General features: G+C 35.5%; 1 protein-coding gene across 1 annotated transcript in view; it reads left to right on the forward strand.

Moving 5' to 3' along the window:
• The first annotated feature begins 217 nt into the window (after nt 1-217).
• DYNC2H1 (dynein cytoplasmic 2 heavy chain 1) overlaps nt 218-21174 on the forward strand; it is a 142836-nt gene continuing 121879 nt past the window's right edge. The window contains exons 1-24 of the mRNA XM_058800623.1: nt 218-418; nt 2708-2878; nt 3397-3532; nt 3847-3965; nt 4518-4662; nt 5461-5693; nt 5934-6068; nt 6162-6275; nt 6457-6568; nt 6721-6845; nt 7931-8106; nt 9471-9666; nt 10251-10346; nt 10838-10990; nt 11101-11199; nt 13286-13425; nt 13515-13743; nt 14201-14328; nt 15545-15660; nt 16924-17051; nt 18536-18685; nt 19465-19670; nt 20468-20623; nt 20712-20826. Of these exons, the coding sequence (XP_058656606.1) occupies nt 218-418; nt 2708-2878; nt 3397-3532; nt 3847-3965; nt 4518-4662; nt 5461-5693; nt 5934-6068; nt 6162-6275; nt 6457-6568; nt 6721-6845; nt 7931-8106; nt 9471-9666; nt 10251-10346; nt 10838-10990; nt 11101-11199; nt 13286-13425; nt 13515-13743; nt 14201-14328; nt 15545-15660; nt 16924-17051; nt 18536-18685; nt 19465-19670; nt 20468-20623; nt 20712-20826 (3579 nt within the window). The remainder of the gene's footprint in view (nt 419-2707; nt 2879-3396; nt 3533-3846; nt 3966-4517; nt 4663-5460; nt 5694-5933; nt 6069-6161; nt 6276-6456; nt 6569-6720; nt 6846-7930; nt 8107-9470; nt 9667-10250; nt 10347-10837; nt 10991-11100; nt 11200-13285; nt 13426-13514; nt 13744-14200; nt 14329-15544; nt 15661-16923; nt 17052-18535; nt 18686-19464; nt 19671-20467; nt 20624-20711; nt 20827-21174) is intronic.

Below are 21174 nucleotides of genomic sequence, written 5' to 3' on the forward strand. Positions count from 1 at the left end.
CGCGCCAGGGCCGCCATCTCTGGTCACCATAGTGACGGGTCCCGACGACGCCGGGACGGCTCCGGGCCTCTCCGGAGCCCTGTGCCCCGGAGCGAGCCGCCGTCCTTCCCGCCGTGAGCCTTTTGAGTCCAATCTCGCCAGCGCCTGCATGTGCTCCCCTGGCGCTCTGGATCCGCCCCCGCCTTGATCCCGCCTTGTCGGGGTTCGCGCCGCCACCATGGCCGGGGAGGGAGACAGGAGAAAGCGCTTTATTTCCGCCACGGCTGCCAACTACTTCGGGCTGGAGCCGGCGGGTGGTGCCGCTGCCCTGGCCGGGGGGCTGCATTCCCGTCCCGAGCTGAGCCGCTTCCTCGACGACGGCAATGAGTTCCTGCTCGTGGTGCAGCACTCGGGCGCGCAGCTCAGCGCCTCCAACAAGGTACCGTGGTGTATCGCCGCGTCCCGGCGTGCGAGCGGGGAGGCAGAGCCCGCAGTCAGCCCAGGCTTGGTGGCCGTAAATCGTGTCAGATTTGGCAGACATCTCCCTTCTGCGAATATCTGTGCAGGTCTCTGTGTCTGCTGCAAGCTTCTGGCGGCTGCCGTGGTTTAACCCCAGCCTGCAAATAAGTACCACTCACTGTCCCCCCACCTCGCCGTGGGGAGAAGAATCGGGAAGAAAAGAACGCCGTGGGTTGAGATACGAGCAGTTTAATATCTGAAACGAAATAAAGTATAATAATAGCTAACTACTAACACGCTAATAATGTTAATAACTGTAATGAAAAGGGGCGAGAGAGGGGAATAAAATCCAAGAGAGACAAGAGATGCACAGTGCAGTTATTCACCACCCCCTGACTGATGCCCAGCCCGTCCCCCAGCAGCGATCGGTGCCTCCCGACCAGCTCTCCCCAGTTCATACACTGAGCTGGATGCTCTGTGCTACGGAATATCCCTCTGGCCAGTTCGGGTCAGCTGCCCCGGCCATGCTGCCTCCCTGCTTCTTGTGCCCTCCTCACTGGCAGAGCATGGGAAACTGGAAAGTCCTCGGCTTTGGGTAATTACTGCTCAGCAACAACCACTGTGTCATATTAACATTATTCTCATACTAAACCCAAAACACAGCACTGTAGGAAAATCAACTCTATCCTTGCTGAAACAAGAACACTGTCCCCTGAGTCCATGAAGACTGTATTGTCAGCCGACAATACATTTGTTAGCAGATTGTGCCCATGTTGGTGCAGCTTTAGTGTGTTGTATATTGTCTCTATGTGAATGGCCCAGGGCATGGAGTTGGATGTATGATTTCTTCCTGGGCATGGTTGCAAGCACATGGCCCAAAGGATTGTATGGACAGTGTCCATGCAGGGAATGGGACCCAATGTATGGCACATTGGCTGATATTTGACAAATCCAAAGTGGGTGTTTGTCCAAAGCATGTATTTTTCAAATTGATGGGTCCAGCTGTAAGCATATCAGAGGTTCATTGTGTGAAATGTCCTGCCTTGAGTCTTGTGTTCAGCAAGTGACTCTTGGGATTGCTGCCAATGGGGTGTGATGTGCACTCAGTGTCACCATGTAGGGAGGGCATGGTGTGGTGCAGCCATTCAGAGTGTACAGGCAAGGTGTGGGTCTTGACAATGGGACCTGTTGTTCTGCAGTGAGACCAGGGACTTTGTGTCTCTTATGTCAGTGGCTTCACACACGGAAGAAGCATGTAAGGGGTCCTCAGCATGTGGATGTGGACCCTTAACTTACATAACTCCTTGGTTAATCCTCTGTGAAGTCTAGTGCCTGCTGTATTCAGGCAAGAATGAACATATTTGTGATCCAGTTTTTGGAGGTGCTGCTGAGCCACTGTCTGAAGTGCAAAGCAGCTTTCAGCAGCTGTGGAAGATCAGATGCATGTTGGTCTTATACTCTGTACTTGTCTCAGTGAAGCTATGTCTGTGGGAGATGGGCTAAACACTTGATAAGAAAGTAAAACTGATGCTGCCCAATAAAAGTGAAAGCTGTTTCTACTACCCTTTGTTTCTTTTAACGGAAAAATAGTACACAAATGTTTGCAATTGTACAGGATCTGGGATTTCGCTTAGCATATCTTTTTGCTATAAATTTATCAATTTTTCCAGTTCTATGATTTCTCCTTAGCCACAAATAATTTCAGTAATTACTTTATAGCAAGTTTTTGAACTTTACCCATAAGTTAGGCTGTGGATGGAATGTTTGTCATGCTGCAATTTATGATTTCAGTGATGAAGGAGCATGCCTGTCTCTGTTCTTGAGAAATCTATAATAATGTATTTACAAACTCAGGAGAACCATACAGAGTATTTAGAATATATAGAAAAATATTCCCAAAGGTTTGTAGCATAAAAATGCAATTAAAAAAAATAGGCTTAATGCTTAGTTTCTCTATACAAGACAGAGTTTCTGTTTTGTCCAGAGAAAGTGGTAAGTGGAGTTTTCAAAATATAGTAAGAACTGGTGATATTTACAGACATTATATGCTGTAGAAGGCCTTATGTATTTGATGTTGGAAGTCAGGTTCCTATGGACTCAGAAATAAGTATAAAATTTTTAATTTTCTGTGCAAATAAAATACTACCAGAATTTTATCAAAGTCCAGAGGGAGGAATATGGTTATGTTATATGTTTTCTTGATGTAAATTGTTTTGTAAATGGTTAGTAACAGCTTTCTAAACAAATCCTGTTTTCTTGATTATTACAGATTGAAGCTACTGATTCAAAGAATAATGTGTTGGTGTTCTTTAAGCTGAGACCTGATGTAATTACTGAAGATAATCTTCACAGTAATATTCTTGTGTCATCTATGCTAGATTCACCAATCAACACCCTTTATCAAGCTGTACGACAAGTTTTTGCACCAGTATTACTAAAGGTGAGCAATATATTACTTTAATGTTCTGTAGATTTATATTGAGACATTGGAATTCAATAGGATGTTACCTAATTCTGAGCTAAATATTTCATGTCATGAAACCAAAATGTTTGAGGAGATTAAGCAGTGGTTGATAGCTATAGTTGCTAAGTTATAGAAAGTACTTAAGCTCCTATCAGTAAGGATTTAAGGAAGGTTCTGGTCATACATATGCCTGACAGGAAATGTGGAATACACTAGCCATTGGTGGTTAATGTGGAAAAATGGCTCACATGCTTTCAGGGTGCTTTTATGAACCTGGCAACTGACTTTTGATTTTGTAATAAAAATGTTTTTTATAGTATTATTCTGAATTGTTAAATCAAAAGAATGAGGTGCTCTTCCTTGACTTCAGGAAAAAAATGGTACTACGTGGTTGGTACTTAATCTGAATTTTGTATTTTTTTAATGGGAAGAAAATACTAATTCCTCTATCATGTGAGTCATAATTTTCAAAATTTTCAAAATTTTCATTACAGGATGAGAAATGGAGTAAAACATTTGATCCCAAGCTCCAGAAACTTCTAAGTGAGCTTGAAGCTGGCTTGAGTACTGCTCTCAGACGATCAGATCCCAGTTACACGGGAACAAAATTCAGTGAAGATGATGTGCGAGGTTTGTTTTGCAATTATGTCTTTTACAGTTAATTTTTGAATTCAGAGTAAATAATTTATTTACAAGTTGAGAGTTTAGGTTTCCCAGTGATTTCACAGTGTAAAATATAACTGGTTGTTGTTAGTAGACTGGAATTACTTGGTCATGCCACAAGAGCAGAGTTGACTTTTATACTGCATCTACTCAGGATCAGAAGTTAGAGAATATTTGGATAACCATATGTATAAATTTGCTTTAGAAAGTATGTTTTGACTGAATGTATTTTATAAACATTCATTCATTTAATATATAAATATTTTCTATTTTATTTGCAGCTATACTTACACCAACAGATGAATTTCAGTTCTGGAGAGAATGTGCTCATCGTGGACATAAAGGATGTAGTAAAGAGAGAGCTTCATATTTTAGAGACCTATTTGAGGACATTGCAAAAGTATGTTTTATTTCGTGTGATCGGGGAAATATTTCTAGACTTAGTAAGAACCACTCTTCCTATGAAATCTATGTCAGTATATGTACACTCTTTCCAAATATATGAATATATAACTATTGAGTTATTTTTTCTTAGGCGAAGTTTTACTTTAAATGATATTCATGTATCTTGTAGTGACAGTGGTGCATGGGAATGCTGACATTTACTTGGGAGTGGATTTGGTCATTGAATACTAGGAGCTGCTGTGGAAATAGAACTGTATGCTATGGTTTGTGAGCTGGGGATTGACTCATGAGATGAAAAGGATGCCATTAATACTATTGTGCAACACTTCAGGCACCCTCAAAGCACTTTCTTGAATAGTGCTTCAGATAGCAATGAATACTTCACACAAGTAAACTTACACAAATGCTTGGTTTTTCAAGAGGATTGTGACATATTCTGTTATGCAGTAAACCTCAGGAAACTACAGCACTTGCCATCTTCAGAAAAGTGTAAATATTTTGACAATGCTGTTTGCAAAGTAAACATATTAAGCATATTTTATTCTAGGATTATTACAACTTGGATACCTTCTCATTATTTGAAGTTGTGGATTTGGTGGAGGCTACCAAGGACACTGTTGACAGTGTGTGGAGACAGACAGAGCATGATCCTTATCCACAGTCTCGCATGCATAATCTCTTGGATGTCATAGGTAAGCCTTTATGCAGTCTTTATTAAATGAGCAGTCAAGAAAAGTAAAATGATTCCTTGAGCAGAGACCTTCTTCCTTGTAAAGGCACCAATAACAGCCCACATCATGAAGGTGCTTGCTTCTTGTAATTATGATCCATGAATATTATTTGCCTTCTAGTATGTGGTAATTGAGCCAGTTCTGATGCCTTTACATATGCTTGGGAATAGTAAGTTAGAATGTAGTTGTAATAGATAGTTAGAAGATGGAGTTGGATATCTTTCAGCCTGTGGGCTGGATGTGTCATGCTTCTGTTTGACTCCCTGTCTTTCTTTCAGAGGAGAAAACTTATTTACATAAACTCCCATTAAAGGTCAGTTCAGTCTGTGTGAAGATGAGAGCAAGATGTGTAGACAGGTTCTTCTCTCATTCTCTTGACAGCAGCCCCATGTTTGGGGACAGGCATAGGACAGTGAGGTTGTGTGCTCCTGCCAGATGTGTGTGTGTGTGTGTGTGTGTGTGTGAGGAAGAGTTGTGGGGAGCAGCCAGATACAGCCATTGCTGCTGATAAAGTCAGATGCTTGTGTGTGGAATCCAGAATCCATATCCATCAGCTTCACATGTTGGACCAACTTCTCTTTACCTTGGAGATATTCAAGAGATTTATTGAATCGGAAACAAAATAATCAGTTATTGCTGCATTTCTGTGGTTTCAAGTCAAGACACTACACTGTTTTTTTTAATGTGATTGGAATGTGGTGTAGCATTAAAGTAATTATTTTAAACATCTTGGTTTTTTAATTTTTTTTTGTCTTCTAGGTGGCTCACTAGGTAGATTTGTTCAGAGAAAATTAGCAGCTTTGAATTTGTGGGAGGATACTTTTCACAGTGTTAAAGAAAATATACAGGCTGGCATCTTGGTTTGTGAGCAGTGGGTGTCAGCTTGTGAATACCTGACTGGACAACTGTGGCAACATTACACTCTACATCCATGGAAAAATGAGAAATATTTCCCTGAACTGATAGCCAAACTTAGCCAACGTCTTGATGAGGTAGAGGTTTGAATTATACACATTAGTTTCATTGGACACAGAATTAAACAGCATAGTTTCAAGTTAAAAAAAGGGAATTAAAGTACTTCCATAGTCTTTTCAGAGTCAGTTAGTATTCTATAATCTGTTTGTCTGAGTCTTTCAAAAGTTTCTTGTAAAAAGGAGAGACATATGTACTTGTAAATATAAATTTTATGTAAAAATACATTTGTTATATCAAATACTTTCTTTCCCTCATAGGTGCTAACTGTTAGAACTCTTCATGAAAAACTTGTGTTCTTTTTGCCAGCTGGAGAAAAAAATTCTTTACATCTTTCCCATGTGTTTGAACCCTTTGCTGGCCTAAATCCTGTACACTATAATCCTTACACAGAGGTATAATGCTTATTTTTAATTTATTCACATTCTTTCTGTGTCTTTCTGCAATGTATATAGCCCTAAACTAACACATGAACTCATTATCTCTAGCCATTGTGGAGAGCAGCAGTCTCTCAGTATGAAAGAATTATTGCACCAGTGGAACAAAAAATAGCAAGCAAATTGAAGAAATTTATTTCAGAAATTCAGGACAGTCCACTGCAGGTATGGGTAATTCTGTATTCTGAAAACTTTCCTGAAGATCAAGTTATTTAATTCCTAAGTAGTCAGTTTAGGGGATAGGAGTAAGTACTTAGAGCCAAAGACAGCACTACTGGGTGGTATCAGCCTATGTTTAATTTTTTTCTTAAGAAAGTGATAACTTTTAAAAATCTTTATATTCCAGCTTCTTCAAATATTTCAGAAGCATAAGGAACTGATAAAGCATCCAAAAATAAGCAAAGAGTTGCTTTTTGAGAGGGAAACATTGCTGGCAGCACTTCAAGATTATGTCAAAGGTATTTAATTGCATTAGTATTTTTGTGCATGCAGGGATCTTTATTTACTTACAGAATTATGCCAGTTTTCCTCATATATTTTTATAACTGCAGTAATGATCTAAAGTTGCTCTGTTAGATTTCTGTTCTAATGAATCTTTTGCATGTGTTAGACTATGAGACAGACTTTGGAACTCGATGCCATGGTGTTCCTGGTGATGTTTCTGGACCGCTGTCAGGCAAGAACCTTTCTGAAGTTGTCAATAATATTGTATGGGTACAGCAGCTGGAGCTGAAGGTAACAGATTCTGTTACTGTTTGCACACATTTTTTCATAGAATGTAGAACATGGTATTTGACATTTCTGTGGAGAATTCCACACAGAAAAATTGTGAGCTTCCCAAGAGTTATATAATCAAGGTTCCTTATCAGTGGTGCTGCTTGCTAAGTTGAATTTTATTGGCAGACCCAGAATGTAGTCTTTTTGTAGTAAATTGAACTGCCTCTTAAAAAAAAAAAATACTAAAAGTCATACAGTAGGTGTTTTTGTTAAATTTTACCCTCCAGTTTGCATTTTAAAATTGTATTTAGGATTCACAGGTACCCAGAATCTGAAATCCTGATCCTTACTTGTTATTACTAACCTCTGTAGTGTCTTCTTGAAATCAAAGAGTAGTACATTTTGAGCTTGTGCTTGCCAGGGAATTTGCAGTAAATGTACAACAATTCTGTTTTAATTTATCTTGTTTTTTAAAGTTTGTATTTATACTTTAGTAGGAAACGTTAAACATTTTTGGACAACACTGACCAGTGAAAACCAAAATGTTTTTTGTGAACATAAGTGCCCTCTACAATAACTCTAGATTTGAATAAGAATAGAAGGTATTTATCCCAGAATACCTATTAGCCTGATTCAGCTGATTTATGTCAGTTTTATGTCTGCTTTAGGCTGTGCTGAATTTTTTAATTGCTCTCAAATATCCACTGATTGTATTGACTAGGATTTTAATTTGTCCATTGTAGATACGAAATTCCATTTCAAATACCTTTGAGTATTGTCATGGACCTTATGGATACAACAGAAGACTCATGGGAGATCTGTACCTTTACAGAGACTTAATTGAAGACCAAGTGGGATATCCTGGGGTATCTTAATAGGAGTGGGTGCCATTGTCAGTGTTATTAGTGAACAGCTTATTCAAACCAAATTTACTGTAAAGAGAATTCAGACATTGGGACACAGTTTAGAATTCACTTTTTTTCCCTAATCAGCTTTTGAATCCCACTTGGATGTTTTGTAATACTGAGTTTTATTGTGGTGATTTTTCTTTTCTGACTGAATACTGGGAAATTAACCTTCTTTTCTTTGTTATTGTATTTAAGGTGGATGATTCTATTAAGCTGGCAGAGGCTCTTCTGTCTGACTTACCTGGATTTCAAACTTTTCATCAAAGTGCAAATTCTTTTCTGGAACAGCTGAAAGTATATGAGCAAGAACAATTTGATGATTGGTCTAGGAATATCCAGTCAGAATTATCAAATCCCAAGTCAGGACTTTGGTAAATACACTCTTGTTTAAATAATGTTTATTAAATAATGAAATCTGTAGTGTGGCATAATTCATTAGAACTTGACAAAGGAAATAAAAAAATATTACAGGGTTGAGAATGAATGGAGAGACAAAATAGATCAATTTATTTTACTGTCATCATCCTGCCAGTCTTGCTTAGTAAGATGAAGTATATAGGGCAATATTATGAATTATTAATTAATAGCCAATATTGCAGATCAATAGCTAATCTTGAAGTTTTTGTTAGCACCTGGAATGAAAGACATGTTTGGTTTGCTTGTTGTTTTTACTTGTTACCCATTGTAATCTTTATAGTGATAATGCATAGAGACTATATGAGAATATATCTGTGATATACAGATAACACATGTAGAGTAACAAATTAATTGTTATGCACAAGAAATTCTGCATTCTACATAAGGCAGATGAAAGAAGGGTAAGCAGATAAATTTAAACCTCATGAATTTTTTTCTCAAAATAATAAAATTTCTGTATGGGATACTAAAATATATTTTAACAATTCTAGTTGATTGGGCACATATCTTCTGTCTTCAACTCTGAGTGTTGCATAATTCCTCTGAAAAGAATTTGTCCACAGTTACAGGGGATACAGGAGTTTATACTAAGCAAAAGCTTTTATTTTAATGAAAATACTCAAATATATAACAGCCATCTAATTTATTAGTACTATAACATTTTGTTATTGTGAGATTTTAAAATATGTGAAATGGTAACTAAAAGAACAAGAAAAGAAGTAGCTCCCTACAAAGGGGAATGCAATGGATATGGGAACTAGAAAAGAGATGAGAAAAGAAAAAAAGAAAAGAATGAGTTAGGCTGAAGTATTTAAGAAAGGATGGTAGTAGAAGCATTGCTAAAGTAGACAAAAAAATAGAATAAAGTCTGCAGAAAGGCTGCTGTTCTTATGAGCATCTGGCTGAATATACCAAAATTCTCCATTGATACAAGTTCTGGTTCTTAGGATTGGTTATTTCATTATTTTCTTGCCTCTTTGCAGTGCTGGAGACTGGGGCTGGTAAGGCTCCTGCTTGACAAACTGTGATGGATACAGTGTAATCTAGAATAGTGTCTAGCTGTGAGTTACATGTTAACTATCATCATAAACCTGAAAAACTTTGTAAGCAAAAATGATCTGTTTTATCTTCATTGGCTTTGAATTAAAGGAAGGGTTACTGGAATAATTTCTGAGTAAATGAAAATGTTAATATGCATAGAAAAACAAAATAGAATGACATGAAGCTGTTTTGTATAGTTTGTTATATTGTAGTAAAATTCACCTAAGAAAGGATAAATATCAAATTATATTCAGTAATATGTTTGATTTTGGTTCAGTATCCAAGCTAACAGCCCTGTGATGGAGTTGGATCCCATTTCTGGAACATTAAACATACTTTACTCAGATCGTTTGGTGACTCTGCTGAGAGAAGTACGTCAGCTTTCAGCACTTGGGTTTGCTATACCAGCTAAAATACAGCATCTTGCAAACACTGCACAAAAGTTCTGCAAGCAGGCAGTCATCCTCAAGCAGGTATAAGATTATGCCATAATAACTTCCTGTTCTGACTTCCTTGCTTGAACTTCTCTACAGTGCTGTCTTTTCTGTCTGTGTGGTTAAGCTTTTCATTGTGCTTGTCTGTATGAAAGTGACTTCTTTCTTGAAAAATTAGAAAAGCTCATAAAAGAAAACAAAAATGCTTTAAAATTTAAGAATATGTCTTCTTTTGAAATATAATATTAAAGCCATATGAAGTTACTGTATGAATATACAAAAATACGACAAGTAATTAGTTGATTACCCAGTTTTAGTTTCAGTTTTTTATAATTATGGCTAAAGGGAATTCTCATAAAATGTAACAACTTTTCCTACCATTGCTAGTTTTCAACTGAAAATATATGAGCAAGTATTTTAATGGAAGTATGTTTTGGGTTTTTGGGGGTGGGGGGCCTATTTTTTGGTTGCACTGAATGCCACATATGTTTTTGTTTGACTTGTATTTCAGTTCACTTTCACATGAGGTGTCATTGATATCTGGGATACTCCTACAGCTTGGGCAAAGGTGACATGTGACTTTTTATGTTTTCTTTTAAATTTAAGCTCTCCTTTTTTTACAGGTGGCACATTTCTATAATTCTATTGATCAACAAATGATTTGGAGTCAAAAGCCAATGATGTTACAATCTGCTCTAGCATTTGAACAGATAATTAAGGTGAAAGAATTCCCCTATCTTTATCTTTTTAATTTCAGTGGTATCTGTGCATATTCTGTGCTGCTTTTTTTTACATTTATTGCATTGTTATTAAAAAAATTATTTCTTGATAAACAGGTGAAGTTGATTAGCAATTATTGTCACATTTTTGGTTTTGATCTATGCAGAACAAAGACCAAGAGAGGCGTTTAAGGTGTCCTCCCATCTTTAGATGTCTGTTATCTTTGTGGAGCAGCAGTCTCAACATCAGTTGATCTATTTCAAACTCTGTTAGGAGTCTGTCATTAATCCCTCTCCAGTGCACTGGTGTAGCTATAATGCTATGCCCCTACATGTCTGTGATTTGCCAGATTATCTTGTCTCTATTGCAGCTAGGGAAAGGGAGATCCTCCATTTGTTTTGCTAGGAATAAAACAATTTTTGTTATATTATCACTTCTGGATGTTGGTTGATAGACTGTCATTAAATGTTACAAATGTGTGTTTTTAAAGCATCCAAAATCAGGTCCTGGAGGAAAAGCTCAAATAACATGGGATAATCCCAGAGAACTAGAGGCTTATATCCAAAAACTCCAAGGTGCTGCTGAACGGATTTCCACTGAAAATAGAAAACTAAGAAAGTGGCACACAAACTTCATACAAAAGGTATATTTTCCCGATGAAATTGAAGTAATGTCTGTCATAGCATACCTTAACCTTTCTTTAATTTACATGACGATAAGTATGTTTCTTATCCCTTAAAATTCTTTTAACAGGTCATATCGCTTATGAATATTGATCTACTGCGGCAGCAGCAGCGTTGGAAAGATGGACTTCAGGAGCTCAGAACTGGTTTTGCCAGCCTCGAGTCACAGGCAGGGTTTGATTTTCCTACTGCAAACTGCAAACATTTGACTTTTCAACAGTAGTCAAGATTTAAGACTCAAACATAGCATGATTGAATTAATTCTGATTAAAGAGTTACTAGTTGTCTTAGGAAAACATCTGTGTCCTAGTTAATGCCAGACGTGAGATAAAATTACAGATCAGGAGGATGGAGATAATTTTTTTTTGTCATACTAGCAATGGCAGAAGAACTTTTGGTCAATGACAGGTGTTAGATGAGGAAATGGGAAAACCTTGGGTAATGTAGATCAGTTGTGTCTGAGCCATTAATGCAAATTAAAATTAAGAAATTGGTACAGATAATGAGTGATCCACACACAGAATAAAACAAATGTATAAAATTTGCAATTAAAATGCATTTCTGCCTGAAATAATGAGAAAAACATATTTTTGTTTGTTCACTTATCGACTGACAACTTTTAAGCAGAATCACAGAATCCTTAAGGTTGGAAAAGACCCTTAGTGTCATTAAGATGATAATGATTTTGATTAAAAATATCATATTACCAAGGAAGCTATTTTGAGTTATTATTCAAGCCAGTTTAGTTTTTCCTATAGCCTTCAGCAATCAAAGGACTATATTCCTAGATGGATATGTTGTTCTTATGCTTTATAATGCAAATTACTTCCATTGGTATTTGCTAGTCAAATAAATGTAGTGTCTTTACAGTATTTTACTTCTAATTTTGGTTTTATTCTCCCAAGATAATTAAAAAAATAATCTGGATTGGTTTCTTTTCAAGTTTAATTTGCAGATTTTTATCTTTAAGTTGGTATATTTTATGAAAAGAATCTAGATTTCCTTTAGGATCTGTTTGAAAATTATTTTGATATTATGAAATGTTTTTAGATGGAAAATTACCTAAACTGTTTTCAGTCACTCTTCAAAAATCTTTGACTAGATGTGATTCCAAGAATTATAAGATGGTGTAGTCTTAATGCTGTTGTCATCAATATGTTACATATTTCTTTAAAAACCCTGTTATAATTGTTTTAAGGCTTAATTAAGACAACTTCAGGTTTTCTTAATCTTTAGAATCTTGGAAGAGCTCCTGTAGGCAGTTTGAATTGTAGGATGGACCTTAACTGTATAGCTTCCTGCAGCAAACCTGGACTGCCTCCAAAGCCCTGCCTGAAAATCTCCAATTAAACAAAATAACCTTTTAACCAGGAAGGAGTTTCTAGCTTATTTCCTAGCTTCTGTTGTCCTTCTGCAAATTCCTCCATGATTTGCAAATGACCATTTAGCTCCATTGGTCAAGGTGCTAATAATGCCAAGGTAATGGGTTTGATCCCTGTATGGACAATTCACTTAAGAGATTGATTTGATGATCCTTGTGGGTCCCTTCCAGCTCAGAATATTCTATGATTTACAGAACTTGACTGTATGATAAGGCTTTCCATGTTCTTACAGTCCAGTGTAGCAGATTTCGATGAAAAACTGAATTCTTTGAAGTAGAATTTTACAATAATCTATTAGTTAACATTGTTCTGTGGAAACACACAAGAATTTTTATTAATTATATTTAAAAGGTAGCTTACATATTATAAGAAAATAGAAGGTGTGATACAGGTTTAAGTCTCATATTCAGCCAGCTCTTTATGTTATTTCCAGTGGAGTCCTGTGTATTTTAGAGTAACCCTGAAGAATGTTCTGGTTAAACCAATGGGTGATGAATATCAGTGAAATTCCTATGTTGATTTACCACAGAGACTGTTTGATTTGGATATTTTTTTAATTCCTATATTAATTTGAAATAAATGCAATAAATGCAATAACTGGTCACAAAATCAAAAACTCGTATCTTGAGTTAGAAGGGGCCCACAAGGACCAACTCCCTGCTCCTCACAGGACTATCTAAAACTAAACATTGTGACTTAAGTATGTTGTCCACATGGTCCTTAAACTCTGTCCAGCTTGGTGCCATGACCTGGTCTGTGCCAGCTGTGTGATTACTGAATTTTAATGAGATCCCGGTCTTTGGATTTTACACTGTATAAGTTTCATCTTATGGTTTGAGGAATAAAATAAAAATAAACATTGTTAAATTTTAGGGTTTCAAATCGAGTGATATGAAAGCTTGGAGACAACACTGGAATCATCAACTTTACAAAGCTCTGGAGCATCAGTATCAAATGGGCTTAGAAGCACTCAATGAGAATTTACCAGAGATAATTATTGATCTGACATTCAAGTAAGATTTTTTTTTTTTCTTAAAAGAAAATATTCGGGCACATATTACATTAAGATACTAGTTTTTCTGTTATTTGTTTCACTTTTTAGGCAAGGTCGCTTGCAATTCAGACCTCCTTTTGAAGAAGTGCGAGCTAGATATTACAGAGAAATGAAGAGATTCATCTCTATTCCAAATCAGTTTAGGGGAGTAAGTGAGGCAGAAGAGGAGTCTATATTCACTGTTATGACTGAAAGAAATGCAAATGGATTTCTGACCGCTTTCAGCAAAGCAGAGGATTTGTTCAGAAGGCTGACAGATGTTTCTAATCAATTCAAGGTATTTTCCATAGTAGACCTACTCATACCTTTTTTTCACTTAGATTTGTATCATTTTATGCTTTGGACATTCTAGAAGTAGTTGAGCAATGACATTTGTGAATTGTTCTTTTCTTCAAGGCATGTAAGCGAAAGCTTAGCGAGTCCATCCTTGTCAAGCCAACCACTGAAGTACATGCCTGACTTGAAGTATATCTATAGTTCCTTTTGAATACTCTGTATAATAGCTGACTTTTCACTCTTTCTGTTTTGAATAGCCTTAGATGTGTGAACATGTCGAACTGTTTTTTACCTCCTGATTTTTGCACTAGGAAAATGTACAGATAGTTGAAGAAGCACAAAGGTTAAAGAGAATGTAACTTGAAAACCTTATTAGAGTATTTTAATGTTATTGAGAAACTGTTTTTTAATCTGGAAAATATTTCTTTTCCATGGAATAAAAAAATAATGTTGGAAAGGAATGGGTCGTAATTGGCCAAGTAGATATGGAACATTTGGTGAAGACACACCTTTCTAGCAAACAGGACTGGGAAAAAAATTTCAAGGCATTAAAAGTGAGAGGGAAAGAAGCAGAACGTCTTCCAAGGTATAGTGTAACTCTATTCTTTTGTTTGAATATTGTATTCTATCAGGTATTTTAAAGGTAGTAGTAAAATAGAGATGAAGATATAGATCAAGTGTTTAAAATGTGGATGTAGTGTTTAAGTGTTTAGATTTCGATTTTTCATTTTTATTTTTAGATACTCTCTTTTATTTGTTCACCTTCTCTGAAAACTAATTACTTCTTCTTGATATAATGGGAAACTTCCTCAGAATTCAGGGCTAGTCCTGAAATATTCCAAAACATAGTATTTTAACAAATCTTTTAGCTAAGTCCTGTACATGTGAAATATATGTGGGAGTTAGATACAGACATAGCAAATGTTTGTCTTGAAGTAATTCCTGTAATGAAACATTTGATCACCTCTTACAACTTGTAGTTTAAAATATGGTAGGGTAGGCTTTTATTCCTATGTATATTCTCACAAACTGATTGTACTGTATGGTTAGAGTTCTAAAGTAAAACTGGTAGGAATCATGTTTAGAGCAAGCAGAAAGATGTGACATTCCAGGCTGGAGAAGTAGAACTTGTGGGTAGTGATACTCTGAATAGTAAAGGTTTCCATGAGTTTGTGGACAAACTGAGGTATATAGAAGAGAAGCTGGCTGATGTGCCTTATAAGCAACATGTTGCTAAGAAATCCATGAGGTGAAAAGATTAGTGTTGAGGGAAGATAGTCAGGAAGATATTAAGTAAGGTAGACCTTTTGCTTAGTGTTCTTTGGGTATCTACTTATGGTCACTGATATATTAGATATAGGGCCTTGAAATTATTCTCTATGGCTTGTCTTCGGTTCTTATTGCTGTTGAAGGCTGAGTTAGTGAACTGTAATGGAAATCAGAGAATTGAAGACAAGAGTATACAAATAATGAATGTGTTTTTCTTTTGAGTATGGTAATAGCCTTTCAGAATTTTATGGCACTGGTAATATAAAATCAAGCCATTTTCTAACTATTTGGAGAAGCAGAGCATTGGACCTCAGTCCCCATAAAACTGAAAGTAAAATGTATAATTGTTGTAAAAATTTCAATACTATGGCTTAATTTCCCAAGAAGCTATGACTTTCACTTGTAGAATTATAAGGGAAATTTCTCATTAAACTATGAAGTTGGGGTAAACTATACTTGTACATAGATCTAGAGCTACTAACAACTAAGTATGCTACTGAATATTTGCTGTCTTTTAATCTCTTTTTTTGAAGCACGATCAGAATAGATTGTTTAACTGTGAATTGCAACCCTGTGAAAACTGTGATTGATGACTTCATCCAGAAGTTGTATGACATTCTAGTTGTTTCTTTGAGAAAATCTATTCAAGGTAAATAATATCAATGAACAGTATTTTAGTTTTGTTTGTTTCTGTTGTACTTGGGCACGTTTGTGTTAATGTATATACTTTTTTATAGAAATATTTTACTTTCAGGCAGAGTGAACTGCAGAAGTCACAATACAGAGAAAATAATCTGTTGCAGCTGTGTATTCCTCAATATTACTTTTTCACTACAGATGTAGCCTAGGACCCTTTGATGTCCATTGTGTATCTTTCCTGTTTTCTTGTTTGGGCCACCTCTCTTACAGATGTAAAAGAATACATATGGATATTGTCTTGCTTGTTTCTTTTATCTGAAGAAAAATTTTGTTTCTTCAGAGAAGAAAATTTATTTAATGTTTGAGAGAGGAAAATTTCCTAGGTGTTTGAGAAGGTGTCATAAAATGTAATAAAATGCTATTAGATTTTTCTTTTACAAATTGAAATACTTCATGAGCAGTCTAAAATAATCTGGACTTACTCCATAGAATTGCTTGTCAAAACTGTTAAAGCTGTGTTGAGGAATACAAAACATTTCCCTGTTTTGGGTGATTAACCTATATATGGAACAGCAGGACAAAGTGGAATAAAGCATAGACGATGAGGAATAACCGTGCTTTGTGCTTTAAATCTAATGGTTGTCACAGGAAACATAAAACAGGGATTGTGCAAGAAAGTGAATTATTTCATAGCTTGAAAGGTGAATCTTTCCTGGAAGATTTCCTGGAGCTGTACAGCTGCTTTCTCAGTATCAAAAGAGATTTACCTTGTTAGGTAAATACAACATTATAGCTTATGCAGGGATTGGTTCGTGAATCTTCTCAATATGTAAAGCAAGGTGGCTTTGGTTAGTTAGCCTCTTTAAAAGACCCAAACCAAAATAAATAGAAAAAAACCCAAAGAACCCAAAACCAATTTATATGTGTTTACCTAAAAAAAAAAAAAAAAAAAAAGACTTTTACAACCTTTGAAAGTATATAAATAAATGCCTCGCTTATTTATGTTTAATGTTATGTTTAATGTTCAGAAGGAGCTCTGATACTTATGGTCTAAATCATACACTGGACACAGTGGATTACATTTGGAAAGCTACTTGTAAACAAAAATGTACAGTTTTTGTTCAGGTAGTAGACAAGATTGGAGTCTGCAATTTTTAAATAAATACTTTGCATACTTACGACTAATGCTGTATCCTTGTGCATTTGTCTGACTTGGATATTTAAAACTAGAAATATTCTCTCCATGGTAACTTTGTTTTCCATCTTTATGTAGCTCACCTCTGTGATGTTTCTACATTTCTCACTGATGCCATGGAAACACTAGTGATTAGGCCCCAGACTGTAGAGGAAGTAGCAGAAGACAATTTAAAATATTTAAGCCTACATGAACGAAAAGAGGGGGTAAGAGACTATTTTATTCTATCCAGAGCAACAGCTATAAAACTGTAATTTCTTTCTAGTATGGAAACTTAAATTTAAAAATAACTAGTAAAGATCATTCTCAGGTCACATAGGGCAATAGTCCATGTAGCAGAGTAATTTGTGTCCAGCAGTGGAGTGATAAAATCAGGGTATCTTTTTTGATACTTTTTACTTCTAACCTTCAACCTGAACCTTGTTGAGTTTTATGTGGTTCCTGAGCATATAAGAACACAGTGGATTTCTTTTCCACAGCCTTACCTTGTCTTCTCTTGAGAGCAAACATATGTTTGACATCCAAAATATACTCTGGTAAAGTGTAGATCAATTACCCATTACTTGTAGAAGCCCTCTTTTTATTTTTTTCCAACTGGCATCTGTTAACTTCAGGCCATATATGTCTTATATTGGAAGAGATATGGACCAAACAGTTCCTATTCTTCCTTTTCATGGCACATGTCTGTATTCTACTTTGTTGTGTCTAGTATCAGCAATCTCTGTTGCAGATTGAATAGTGTTAGTTATTCTCATCTTTTCTTATGCATAAGCCCACTCATAACTTTGATTATCCTTGTTGCCTTTTGATAAGTCTTTTCTTTCTATTTCATTTTTCTGTGTGACCAACAGATTTTTTAAATCTTTTAAGATCTGAATAAACCATGGATTTACATGATGAAATTGTAATATTACCTCTTATTATCTTTTTGGTCTCTGTGACTCATAATATTAGTTTTGCTTCGTACTCCTTAGATTTAGCTCACATTTTGGTAAAACTAGCTGTCATAGGCCTAAGATAGCAGTCAAGTGCAGTTTTTATCTTAGAACTCAGCTTGTACATGTGAAATTTATTTTTTCACATTTCTGTCACTTCATGGTTATCTAGTTTAATTTTGCTTGTCACTATTATCATCAGTTATTATTTCTTATGCATTCATTCTGTAGTTCTTCTCAGGTGAAGTATTTTAATGCCTGAAATAACATACTATCATTAGCAAACTTAATAATCTCACAGACTGGTCTTCTTTTCCAATTCTTTTATAAGCACTTTGAGCAGTCCAGAACATTTACTAAGAGCAAAATGACCTGCATGCCAGCCAAAGCCAGCAAACATATGCAGAGATTTATCACATTCTGTTGCGCTGCTGCTCTTCTTCAATTTAACTGAGTTGATCTCTTCAATCTATAAGGTGGCACTCACCTCTTTCATAGTTAACATTCACTTCTGTATATCTCATGTTAGGATCAAGGTTTAGAATTAGAATTTAGAAGTATTTCTCTAAATACTTCAGATACTATTTTTTTTCAAATATTTTAATATTATTCTATAAGCAATATTAAAAAAAACAGCTGTATATAAGCTTATTATCTGTGCATACAGAATTGGTGATTAATTTGTATTTGATTTAGGTAAACAGAATTTGCTGAATTTTTACATGCATACTTACTTTAGATCTTTCTGATTTTAGATTTTTCTTCTGTTTCAAGAGGCTGAAGATAAAAACAAACTTCTGCGAACTGTGGCTGGTGCAGGTTTGGACAGTATCAGTAACCTAAGAGCTACATGGGATAAATTTGAATTAATGATGGAAAGCCACCAGCTTATGATTGCCGAACAGGTAGCAATGAAAGCTTAAAGTTTTACTTGAAAATGTTGAAATTATTTTGAGTATGTCTGGAACAATACTTTTTTCTTAGATTAAATACATAAATATTGTCAGTTCAATAATAACATGGGCATTATTGAGTTGAGGGAGAGCTGTCTGAGGAAGAATGCTTAGACTCTTAAGCACTAACTGTTAACTCTGAAGCAGTAACTAGGGGAAACTTTCGTTGAACTGATGCTAAAATAAATGTTCTATTGTTGTAGTTCTGTTTCAAATCAACTTTCTCGTGACAGAAATGGCTTCATAAATGCAATGGTTAACAGAGGAAAAGAGGATAACAGCTTAAATATAGCATTTTCATTTCTTTATCATGATTTTAGTATTGAAGCTTTTTATTTTCTTTTCGCTTAACTTTGCTAACCTATGCACAGTCCTGTAATTCCAGTCCATAAGCAAACTACTTAACTCATTTGAAGTTCTGCTGAAGAAATTAATTTGCCATACATGTAGCATTTTTTCTATATGCTATAAGAGGCAAGCCTAAGTAGGTAGCATAGGGTGAGTGAATAGGTCTCAAGTACTAACATGATAAAAAAAGTAGTGCCCCTTTTAAAAGAAGAAGAGTGAGGAGAATAAAGTTGAACTCTTTCTTCAGGTATTTTACAAGAAGTTGTTTGAGTTTGATTTTTGATCAAGTAGTCATTATCAAGTTTTGAAGCTGATGCATAGATTTTGATCATAGTTGTAGATACAAACCATTAAGGAATGTAATTATGCCTATTGCTTTGCAGATGGAAGTGATGAAAGGAAATGTGCTTTCACGTGTCAATATATATCTTCAAGATCTTGAAAAATTCAAAGCTCGCTGGGATCAGCTAAAGCCAAGTGATGATGTAATTGAAAAAGGTGGTCAGGATGTACTCGAACAAAGTGCTCAGATGATAAAGGAAAAAAAAAAAGAATTTGATGAACTTAAAATCATGAAAGAAAAACTCATGTATGTGTGTTTATTTCCCTGTATATCTTATTCATTAATGTATTGATCTTTTACAGCAATAGTATCTCAGAAAATGTTCACTAATTTTTATCACAACAGATGTTGCAAATAATTTAATTTGTATTACATGTTTTTCATTAGCTTTTCAGGGTCCTTTTTGTTGGTTTTACGTAACATGAATTTCTTAAGCTAAGTTTTTCTAGATGTTTTTTGCATAAATATATTGAGAAGTCTCTTGAGGTCTTGCAAAAGGAAGTTTGTACCCCAAAGGCTTAATTCTGACTTTTGAAATTCTCACTAAGAGAAGATTTGGGATCTTGTAACTTAAGTAGAGAGGAGCTCACCTCTCCCAGTAGGTGTCTGTGCTCATTATTGCAGATCTTGAAGATAAGGTTTTCTATTTAACTTCTTACCTTGGCATGTAAATGATGGCAAATAAAATTAGCATATTCTTTTTACCACCAGGAAGAAATTATCAATTCAAAAATATTTTAATTCCAGCTTGGATTTTGAGGGCACAAATTAATTCAACTTTCTCAAAAATAAAAAATAAATGAAAGTTCATGGAAAATGATAGTGATTATGGGAGAAGGTTATTGTGTGAAAGAGTTATCACTCATATTTCTTTATTATTTTTATTCAAGAAGGGGATTATAAGGAAAGTGCAGTTGGTAGCAATATTCTTCAATAAAACTAATGACTTTTCTTAAAAAAGTATGATGATTTTTGTGTGGTACCATTTCTTAACCCATAAAAGTACAGTGGAATATGCATAATGCAATGATCTTTTTATGCAGTGAAGAATGCCTTCATTTTAAGTTGGAGGAGCCTGACTTATCATTGTCAGAAGCTGTAAGTCAAGATATTCAGAGTTGTGCAGATGTCTGGGCACTGTATGAAGAGTTTTATCAAGGTTTCCAGGAAAAAGCCAAAGAAGACTGGATTACTTTTAGGTAACATCTTGTTACTTTATTTTTAATGGGCATACAGGTGTGGTTGTAGTACTGTGTTGTTATGACCTTTTTATGTTTGATTCTGCAGAAGTAAGATATACCTATTTGAAGAATTTTTGTTTAACTGGCATGACAGACTGAGGAAGATGAAAGAACATACTGTAATGACAGTAAAGTTGCAAAAAGAAGTGGACAAATATAAAGTAAGATGCTAATTACCCTGTTCAAGGCCAGGTTGGGTGGTGCTTTGAGCAACCTGGTCTAGTGGAAGGTGTTCCTGCCCACAGCAGGGGGGTTGGAACCACATGATCTCTAAAGTCACTTTCAACCCAAATAATTCTGTGATTCTATGAATTTCAAAAAGTCCTGTGAAACAAAAAGTGTTTTGGTATTATTGGGTAATGTACTCCATTCTATACCTCATTGTTAATTTCTTACAATAAAACCATGTTAATATTTAACAAAATGTCTTCTGATAGTGTTTTGAACGTTTCACTTAATTTTGGGAACTTTTAGTTCTCTACAGTAAACAGAGTGGTCATTACAGCTTA

The sequence above is a fragment of the Ammospiza caudacuta genome, chromosome 2 (assembly GCF_027887145.1).
Source record: "Ammospiza caudacuta isolate bAmmCau1 chromosome 2, bAmmCau1.pri, whole genome shotgun sequence".
In the NCBI taxonomy this organism is placed as follows: Eukaryota; Metazoa; Chordata; class Aves; order Passeriformes; family Passerellidae; genus Ammospiza; species Ammospiza caudacuta.